An 11,667-nucleotide genomic window follows, 5' to 3' on the forward strand; every position below is an offset into this window, starting at 1 on the left:
TTCTGGTGCCAATGGTTCTGAAAAACCATAAAATTATCGGAATCGGTACATTTTATTTTTTTGGCATGTCACATTGGAAATTGAAGGCTTCTTTTAACACAGTATAGGTACATTTTTTTGATTTTTCATATCTAGAATTTTTTTTCATACCACGTCTATAATCAAAAATTATGTAAATAATATATTAATAAAAAACACACATGAGTACATGACTATTTATTTTATTAATTCTCAAGGCTGGGTAGATTAATGATTTTTTTTAACTCAGTTAAGTTAAATATTTTTTTTATTTTTTTTTTTATTTATTAAAGGCTTCAAATACAAAGGTTTATTAGCCTACAATGGTTTACATGTATAATTTATAAATATAATGAAGATTTGATAGTTGTAATGTGTTGTCTTTGGTTCTTGTCTTATATGTTGGTTGTGAGGTCGGCCATCTTGATGAAGTTTGCTATGTTTTTTTCTATTCTTGGTCCGAGTGCGTCTTTGAGTGAGGAGGTGTTTATGTTTGCTTTTGATCTGGCGTTATGGTAAGTGGGGCATTCTAGGAATATGTGGTTAACGGTGAGTTCGCAGTTGCATGTTTCGCACCTAGGTTTGAGCTCTCTACTCATGAGATAGGAGTGGGTGATTCTAGTATGTCCGATGCGTACTTTGGCGATCATGGTCTCTTCATGTCGTGTAAGCTTGACTGGAGGGTCCGGCCATTTTTTGGTTAATGGTTTTATTTGTCTAAGTTTATTATTTTGGTTAGATTGTTTTTCCCATTGATTCTGCCAGAGGGTGTATAATTTCGTTTTGAGGGCGCGGATTACATCGTCGTATGTTACATACGTGTATATTTTGGTGTCTGGGGAGCTAGCCGCTTTCATCGCCAGTTCATTACCGGGGATGTCGATGTGAAATGGGACCCACATGAGTTTGATGAATTTGTCGGTTGAGAGGATTATGTTCTGAATGCTATGGGTGAGGTTGCATTTAGTATGTACGTTGGCTATTGAGGTGACCGCGCTCATTGAGTTACTTAAGATGAGAACTTTAGTGTGGTTTGAGGAGAGTGCGGTTAATGTAGCTTCGAGTATGGCGAATGTTTCTGCTGAGTATATGCTGGAAAGAGGGTCTAATTTATGAAGACTATTTTCATCCCTGTGGGTTATAGTTTCATTCGTTGTTTTGGAGGCGTCTGTATAGAAGTGATAGTAATTTTTGAATTTGGTGTTTATTATTTCGTAGAACGTATTGATGATAAGACTATGCGGTGTGTTGTTTTTGTTGAATTTGGTAAGTTCTGTGTTGGCTTCTATGTGATTCGTGTTCCATGGAGGAATTGTTGGGAACGTTTCTTTTGGTTTTATGTTGCTGATGTTGAAGGATATCTCTTCGAAGATGTCGTGAAGCTTTATATAAAGCGGTTTAAGGAGGTGTTCGTGATAGGGTTCTGAGATTGTCCTTATTAAGCCAGTTTGGGGAGTAGACATCTTTTTGGCTGCGAACTTTGTAATTAGGTACTTTTGTCTGATATTCAATGATAGGCAGTGGGCTTCGCACATCATACTGTCGATTGGGCTTGATTTGAAAGCACCGATGGCCATCCTGATGCCGGCGTTTTGTACGGTGTTGAGTGTTTTCAGGGTATTTTGGTTGGTGAGGCTGTAAATGATTGATCCGTAGTCTAATATCGATTGTATCAAAGAGTTGTATAGGATTAAGAGTGTTTTGCGGTCAGCACCCCATTTAAAATGGCTCACTGATTTGATTATATTAAGTTTTTTGGATGACGTTGCTTTCAGTTTTTTAATGTGTTCTTTCCAGTTAAGTTTGTGATCGAATATTAATCCTAGAAGGCGGAGGCTTTTTGTGTTGGGGAGGGTATTTCCTTGCATTTTAATCTCTAGAATTTGTATTTTCTTCTGTCGATTGAATAAAATAGATTGACACTTTGAGGGGGAGAAAATGAATCCTGTCTCTGAGGACCATCGGCTGATGCTGTCGATTGATTTTTGCATGAGTGAGCTGGTAGTTTTGATGTTTGATCCAGAGAGATACAGGCTGCAGTCATCTGCATATAATATAGTTTTCACGGGTGGTTTCATGTATTTGCTAATATCGTTGATAGCTATTAAGAAAAGAGTTACACTTAGTGAAGATCCTTGTGGCAATCCATTTTCTGTTCTGAATGTCGATGAAAGAGTATGTCTGAATTTGACCTCAAAGGTTCTGTCGGCTAGGAAGTTGTTTATAAAATTGAGTATTTTTCCTTTGAAATTCCATTTGTGGAGCGTAGACAGTACCCTATGTACCCATACCGTGTCGTAAGCTTTTTCGATGTCTAGGGATACCATTAATAAGTGGTTTTTTTTTCAAGCGCCTTGCATATGCTGGTGTAGATGATTGTCAGAGGATCAGAGGTGGATCGGTTTTTGCGGAAGCCGAATTGATGTGGTGAAAGGAGGTTAAGGGTTTCTAGATGCCATGTAAGTCTGGTGTTAATCATGCTTTCGAGCGTTTTGCTCATTGTATTTAGGAGGGATATTGGTCTATAGTTATTGATTTCGAAAGGACATTTGCCAGGTTTAGGGATTGGGATTATATGAGATGTTCTCCATTGTTTTGGAAAGATGCAGTTGATCCAGATGTTGTTGAATATTTTGAGTAGAATGTTAAGTGAGAATAGCGACAGGTTTTGGAGGAAAGAAAATGGTATTCCGTCTGGGCCGGTGCTTTTACTAGTTTTTTTTTTCAGAGAGGTATATAGTTCGATGATCGTGAGAGGAGAGTTGATTAGGTTGTCCGGGTCATCTGCTTCAAAATTGATCGGGGAGTTAATTTCGACTGAAGTTTTTAGGGTAACAAAGTCTTTATTATAGTTTTCATTGCTGTTGTTCCGCTGGAAGAAGGTCCCAAAAGCGTCTGAGATTTCTTTTTTATCGGTAATAGTTATGTTGTTGGAATTTATAGTCTTAGTTTGGATCCGGTTATTGCCTTTCATGCTGTTGACCTTGGACCACATGAGACTAGAAGATGTTTTATTGTTAATGCTGGCTGTGAAACTTTTCCATGATTCGGTTTTGCTGATGTTAATTGTTTGTCGTGAGATTGCTCTGCGTTTTTTGAGTTCAATATGGTCTGATTGGAGTTTGGTTTTCTTGAAATGGTTAAGTGCTTTTTTGTAGTTTTTTATCGCATTTTTGCAATTTTCATTCCACCAGGGGACTTTTTTTTTTTGAAAAAATGGTTTGCTTTTGCCTATTGTGTATTCAGCGGCTTCATTAATAATACTTGTGAAAGATTCGACTATGTTGTCTATGTCTAATGACGGATTTGGTTGGAGGAGGGTTTCGAATTGTTTGGTTGTTAATAAGTTATCGACTTTATTCGCGAAGGAGGGCCAGTCGGGGTTTCGTAGGAGCCATTTGGGGGTTGATTTTTCTGTTCACGGAAAAAAAATATGATTAAAATAACCATTTAAATGGTTATTCGACACCAAAATTTTGTTGTGGTATAGTGACAGCCATACATTATAGGTAAAGTTACCATATGCATTCGGTCGATACAATATGGTTATTATAACTATGTAACATAGTTATTTTTAGCTATAGCCAAAAATGTTATTATAACCAAGTTAAAATGTAATAATTATTATACCATATAATTATTTATACCATAAAATATGGTTAATCGTACTTCAATTTTTAATTAAACTGGCTAAAGTAGAAAGTTACTATTACCATATAAATAATTAATTTCTACTATAAAATATAGGTGACCGCAAGGTTTTGCCTAGGAGGGGTTCAACCTCTCCCCCTCCCCATATTTTTTTGCTTTACGCATTTAGAAATTAATTTATTATTATTTTATAATCTACTCACTAAGATTAGTTAATGCTAGTCTTACATAAGTTTATTAAGTTCACTTAACTCTTTATTAAGTATGTGTAAAAATATACAATGTTCATATAATATATTGCGTGAAATTTAATTTTTAATGTATATTTACTATAAACATTTTAAAAGATAAAATTATAGTTTTGACCTATAAATATAAACTTTATAGACTGTAAACTGCAGCAGCACTAGACGCTTTTTGTATCGATCATTTTCTATAGGATCTAGATATTTAATCTACACAAAATTAATTAAATGATGATATCACGAGTATTTTATATAATATATAACATTAAGTACATTTTGATTCTTAAATACATTGAATATAGGTATTTATAAATGCGTGATAAATTTAAATACCAACCTACTTAATAGTTAATATTATGGTCGATTTAGATTCAAGTAATAGGGAGAATAGATAAGTAGGATTATTTAAGAACATAACAATAATATAATATAATAACTGATAAGGTTTTATTTATTAATAATTACAATAAAATATATAAATAGAAAATATTACACAATATAATTCGAGTGAATATGATAACAAGTTGGTTTTTTGTGTGGTAATTCAGTTATTTTAACTTTTACAATTTCTTTAGTGTTATTTACAATATATGCCTGATAATGGTCGTCGAAACTATTAGTATTAAATAAAGAACAAATAGCTACAGAACTCATGTATGGTAAAATATAAATATGTTTTATTAATCCATATACAGGTAAGCTAGTTACTTTATTTATAGATATAATAACACACATATTGTTAATGGAATAACGGGTACCATTTACATCAACCCATGAAACAAAATGTGTATGACTACTAACATCATTTAAAACTTTAGAAATATTTATTAGTTCCTCCTCAGAAATAAAAATTGTTTTACCAATCTTAAATAAGCCTGATGGATTAAAATTAATATTACTGGCCACTCTGTGTGCAACTTTGAGTTGGTTTTTCAAAAATAAAGTATAACAAATATTTTTTCTGCTGGTTATAGCTTGTGCAGCAATTTTTGACTCCCTGTGTTTAGCCTCAAAACGCATTGACCAAATATTTATCAATAGTCCTATTTTTTTCATTATAGAAGGATAGTGCAATAGATGATGATGTTTAGGCTTTAAATTGGTTTTTAATAATTTTGTATATAATTGATGATGTTCATCAATTAAGTTTTTTAATATAAATGGACATTCTGGCCCAACACTATTTGATGTAACAATATCTAAAATTTTATTTAATATGATATATAATTGCCAGATTTCTGAATTTCTAGGTACCATATCTCCTATTATCAGACCTAGATATCTAGTCAAGCACCACATTTCACTAGCAGTAGTTTTTAACATTAATGGGTTGTTATTTTTTAAATTATTATCTGAAATTGTTTGAGGTCTATTTCGAATGTCAGTAGGACTATACCCAAAATCAGAGTTGGGCAAAAACAAATCAAAATAATGAATAAAAAATAAAAGCATGAATAACAGATTATTTTGTGAATAAAGAATAATATTTTATTTTAAATAGTTTTAGTTGTGAATAAAAAATAAAAATTATTCTGAATAGTTTAACTTGTGAATAAATTGATTATTCTGAATAAATTAATAACAAATTGTGAATAATATTTAATTTTTGTGTAACAAAATTATGATAACAATAACAACAATAACAATAATTTATATAATAATAACAATAATTATGACAATAATAATAATAATAATAATAATAATAACAATAGCTCATTAATTTTAACTATGGTTTCCGTATTGCAATTGATAATTTAAATTTGATTTTAATACTACTTTATATTCAAATAAATCATCAGACAATCTATTTGACTTTGGTAAATTTGTCATTGTCGCAAAAGAGAAAAGTCTCTCTACTGGAGCTGAAGATGCTACTGGTGTATTGTATCGAAGAAATATTTTTTCACAGTTGGATATGAGTTTAAACATTCAAAACGTTGACGTTGATCCTCAAAATACTTTAATACCTTGAACATACATTTAAAACAATAGTTATATTAATTTTTCAATTAAAACATTACAACACTTGATTTATACAATATACATACTTCAATCTCAGCAGACGTGGATGTATCTGTTCTATAATTTTCAGTTACTGGACCAAAGTCAAAAAAATCAGAGTGATCTTCAATTTCAACATTTTCTTCATTAGTTGTAGTTATAGACTCAGCAGTTACGGCTTTTTTAAATATTGCTAAAAGTTTTTCACGAGACGATGACGTATGAATACAGTTTAATACAGTTAACCACTTATTTTTGAACTTAGGGTGAGAAAAAGCGGCAATAGCTGCATTATCAGCTTCAACTGTATTTAAACTTAAAATATTAGAAAATCTTCTTTCTATACTATTTAAAAGACTTTTTTGAATTAATTTACAATACGTCAATTGTTTACTGTTAATAACCACTAATTTTCATTGCAAGCATAATAGTGTGGGCAAGACCATACCGTAGAATACACTTTTATCTCCTTGTAACATGTCCAATGCTTGTGATAAAAGCTTAACACAAAATAAAAATTCCTCGATGTAATTATGTTCAGAAACAGTAAATGAACACTGCTTTAAATTAAGTGCTTTAATAAGTTCACTGGATTTTTCTTTTATTTTTTGAATTTGAGATAAAGAGTCAAATAGTGAATTCCATCTCGTCTCACCGGGTCTTGATAGGGTATATCCTAAAATTGGCTGCATCCGAGTTGGGTCCCAAATTTATAATTACTACACTAGTTGGGTCCCGAATTATTTTAGGTACTACACTAGTTGGGTCCCGGATTTTTGTAGGTACTATACTAGTTCGGTCCCGGATTTTTATAGTTGCTACACTAGTTGGGTCCTGAATTATTTTAGCTACAATACTAGTTCTTGAATATTTTTTGGTAAGTACTACACTATAGTACTATACTAACATTTTCCTTCCCATTTTAACAGACTTAGGACTGTCTATGATCTATTTAGACCACAGGTATGGTTAAAAATGTTTTTTACAGTTTTTTTTTTAGTTTTGTTTCTTTTCTATTAAAATATAAGTAATTAGAATTTTATAAAAAAATAAATCACTTATATATTGAAAAGGTTAAAAACTAATTAGTATAAAAATACATATTATATAATATAAATATAGCCATATAGGTGTAAGTTAAAAAATATTAAAAATGTTAAAATTATTATACAATAATATTATAAATACAAAAAAAAAATATTTTTGGAAAAATCACATGTTTGTTGGTAAAAATTTATACGATATTAATTTTACAAAATCAAATCGATTGATTATTCCTGCAGTTTTTTTATTCATATTGTCAGCTATAAATTTTTCTTTTAGCAAAATGCAGTTTCTTTTTTTCATTACTTCTACACTTCTCATTTTTATATAAGTATCAATTTGTACGTTTTTTAAAATTTCTAGGAACTGATAAATATTTGGGTGTGCTGTGTAAAACATAGAATTAAAATGAGAATGGAATGATTCGCAGGAATTTGTGGTTCGCATTGTCGAGGCATTAAATTCTGACCAAATTTTTGGTGGAAATCTAGATTCTTCATTAATATAATTGTCAAAAACATAATCAGTGAATTCTCGAATTTTATTGTCGTTTGGTTGGAGACTCATTATATCTTCAATAAAACAATTTTCCACTTCTTCTGGGTGTAGAAATGGTAAGCCAAAAAAATATTTGAGATATTTACTTAATTCAGAATTACTTTTATACTCGTTTGTTAATCCCAAATTTTGAATTTTCCGCCACCAGCTCTGCCCTAAATGGAATCTACACCCTTTAATATTTATTTCCGGCCATACTGATAAAATAGAATTATGAATAGCTTCTTCAAAGTCTACATATATTGTTTGAGGTAAAAATTTTAAATTAAGTTTTTCGCATTCATTACATAACATCCGAAAAGTTTGAGTATAAATTTCTTTTTGTTTATTTGGGAGTAGACAAAAAATAAGTGGAATATAATGATTATTATGTATTGTATGTATTGTGAACATTTGCATAAATATTTTTGGGCAACTTTTGAATGTGCCATCTACGTAAAACGTGTTGTTGTTACATAAAAAATTTAAATTTTCGACTGTACAAAAAATAACTATGTTATATTGATTATCATTAATTAATAAAAAATTTTCTTGTTTGTTAGTTTTTATATTTAAATCGTTCAATACTTTGTGAACCTCGTCATAACTTTGTGGAATATTTGGTAGAATATTTTTTCTCGCGTGATGAATATTTTTTTTAATAAGTGTACAATCGTAACGTGTTAATGTATCTATATCATTGTTTTTTAATTCAGAATGTAATAATTTAGAAGGTTTCTCACATATATCATTTTGAGCTTTTCTCTTTAAATTATTATTTAATATCTGCCTATTTAATATTTTTTCGGAATCACAATTATGATTATGTGTCAAATTTTGATCAATAAATTGATTTTCGTTGTATTTAAAAAATGACTTACATGATCTATGAATACATCTCCATCGTTCAATATCATTTTTCAGAAGTTTGTGAAATGAAAATTTATATCCTTCTATAATATATATTTTTTTGCCCTTTTCACTGAACATAACGTTAGAATCTTCCATAGTGCTAGTAGTTAGAATGCAGAACACTTACTACCAACATGTAGCTATATCGATAGATAACTCGTCGAGGTTTAACCGGCATTTATCGCTGTTCCAGATAGTTTATTATAAGATATGTCAAAAATTATCAGATATTACCGATAATACTGATATTATTACACGAATGCTCGAAAAATCCATGAGAGAAAACCACTTACGTCTTTTTTTATTACGAATATCCCATAATAGTCATATTATATATGTATAAGTACTTTTCATTTACTTTTAAATTTAATAAAATTCTATTAATATTATTGTACAATATTTTTACTAACTATCAAATACTATTATATAAATTATACAATTCTTCATATACCTATTATATGGATTTATTTAAATTAAATAATATGTATTTATATACTTGGTTTTTAGCATTTTTAATATTTAAAAAAAAACTGTAAAAAACATTTTTAACCATACCTGTGGTCTAAATAGCTCATAGACAGTCTGTTAAAATGGGAATGAAAATGTTAGTATAGTGTAGTACTTACCAAAAAATATTCAGGAACTAGTGGAATACCTATAATAATTTGGGACCCAACTAGTATAGTACCTATAAAAATCTGGGACCTAACTAGTACACTACCTGCGATTAGCCCCTAGTATTCGGGACCCAACTCGGATGCACCGCTAAAATTGACTGAATTATCTCTGCTGATTTTGGTCGACCTGCTGCATTCCATAGTGTATTACACTTTTCCATGACTTTTGTATGCATTTCATGGAGATGTGGTGATGATTTGATAGTTTTCGTTATATCAGTGGTAGCACAGAGGCTTAATGTATGAGCACAACATCGAATATGCCTGGAAAGAATAATGTTAGGTTCATATTTTAAATCATCACTTTGCAAACTATTAGCACTTGAATCGCTATCGCTTTCGTCAGTATCATTACTATCGCTCATATTTTTAAAATGTGACATTTTTACACCAAACACATCAAATGCTTTAACCATATTACTGCCATTATCTGTAACCGTTGCAATTACCTATTAACGAAAAAAAATATTCAAGTTTATTACAATCGCCATAGGGCCATTGCACACGAGCGATATTTTATCGTAAATTATATGTTATAATTTAGCTTCAAAATAGTGCACAATCGTCATACTATGTTTAAAGATATTCATTTTATTTAATTATAGGTACTATTTCAAATGTATTTATATAAGTAATTCATACGATAAATTAACGCTCGTGTGCAACAGCCCTTAATCCTTATACTATGAAAACTATTATCTATATAATACAGCAATATACTATTTACCTTAGTCATATCCAAATTGAACTTATAATATATATTGTCCAATATTTTGGCAATTCTATCGTGTGTATGAGCACCTCTAAAACGTCGACATGCAAGACTATTTAGCTGATTTTCGCTCTAAAAAGTCTTCGTCAATCCAGTAAACGGTTACACCCATAAAACTTCTTCTTTTTGCAGACCACACATCAGCTGTTGTGCATAAATAATTTACTTTTTCTAATGTAGTTTTCAATTTTTCAATGCTTGTATTAAAACGAGTATCAATTTTTCTAGTTAGACTTCGGCGACTCATTAATTTTAAACCATTATTTTTAAGAATTCCTGATGCAGTAAACATTTCTTTAAAAAATGGATTTTCTACTGTACTCAGAGGTGCCATTGCATGAATAATATAATTAGTTACATCTTCATCAAATTGATGTTGAGAGTATATCGTTTTATTTTTACAGTTCGTGTTATTGGTATGTTTATTTTTTTCTTTTTTTCGTGCGTCATTAATATAATTTTCGTATTCGTCTATAACAGAACTATCGTGCTTCCTCTTTAAATGTGACTTAAAATTTGACGATGAAAATTTAGATCCCTTAATATTTACATTTTTTGGTTCACATTTAACACAACTTGCTACCACATTTTTAGTGTCGGAAGAAATTAATTTAAAAAAAGTTCCATCAAGTATAGTAGCATTAGTGGCTATTTTGATCGACTTCGATATAGTTTGACTCTGACTCTCCAATAATTGCACACTTTGAGATGAACTTGACCCACTTTCACCACTATGTACTACAATAGTGTCACTGTCACTCGAAATACTCGAATCATCCATAGTTGTATGATTAATTTTACACTCGTAATAGAAAAATTAAAATAACTATAACGATGTGTCGATATCAAATCTCGGTACTATACTAAATAAAATGTCGGTAGTCGGTACCTATAATGTGGCTACATCAAGTTTTGTCAGACTTTATCTTAAATTATATACGAAAATGTTACTAAAGCAGTAAAGCTTAATGTGCGAGTAAATATCATGTCAATATCGAGTGTAAACTGATTAGATTAGCCCTTCATCGACAAAAATAGCATTTATGTAATTTTCAATAGCAGATAATATAACGATAAATACGAAACACACCGATTTCGATTTTCGATAAAATTGGAATTTTAAGTTCTCTACGAATAATTTGAGATAAACACGATTATGTGAATAATGAATAACGAATCATAGTTAAAATAAAAATAATGTGTAAAAATGAACTAGAAAAATTAATTGAAAAATAAATGAATAATGAATAAAAAAAATCAAGAATAACCCATAGAATAATGAATAACGAATCATAGTAAAAATAAAAATAATGTGTAAAATTAAACTAGAAAAATTAATTGAAAAATAAATGAATAAAGAATAATATTTTATTCGAATGATTATTCGAATAACGTTTTATTCGAATAATGCCCAACTCTGCCCAAAATACTGTATTCTTTGATTTAATGTTTCTAAACTAAAATATTTAAAATCAGTTATAAAGAGTCTCAAAATACCAGATAAATCATAATTACAAACACCCTCTAGTAAGTCATGCATGAGGTCAACTGAATAATTATGAACAACATGAAATGAGGTAACATCATTCCAAATGCAAGATTCGACAACACCAGTCATTGATAAATTTTTAATGTTGACATCAATTGAATAATTTTCTACTGTTCTAAGTTTAGAATTATCTTGGAGTGTTAAAGAATGACATTCAGCTTTCGAAAATTTACAAAATCTACATGGATAATTGGCATTAAAATTTTCTGAAAACCCTAAAATGCTGTGTAAGCCTAAATTATCACCTAATATTAGAGCTAA

General features: G+C 30.0%; 1 protein-coding gene across 1 annotated transcript; it reads right to left on the minus strand.

Moving 5' to 3' along the window:
* Nucleotides 1-413: 413 nt before the first annotated feature.
* LOC112591338 lies at nt 414-2,345 on the minus strand. Its single transcript, XM_025335126.1, has one exon. It carries the CDS (start codon nt 2,343-2,345, stop codon nt 414-416), a length of 1,932 nt encoding a protein of 643 aa, XP_025190911.1.
* Nucleotides 2,346-11,667: the final 9,322 nt, after the last annotated feature.

The sequence above is a fragment of the Melanaphis sacchari genome, unplaced genomic scaffold (assembly GCF_002803265.2).
Source record: "Melanaphis sacchari strain LSU unplaced genomic scaffold, SCAv2.0 Contig131_pilon_pilon, whole genome shotgun sequence".
In the NCBI taxonomy this organism is placed as follows: Eukaryota; Metazoa; Arthropoda; class Insecta; order Hemiptera; family Aphididae; genus Melanaphis; species Melanaphis sacchari.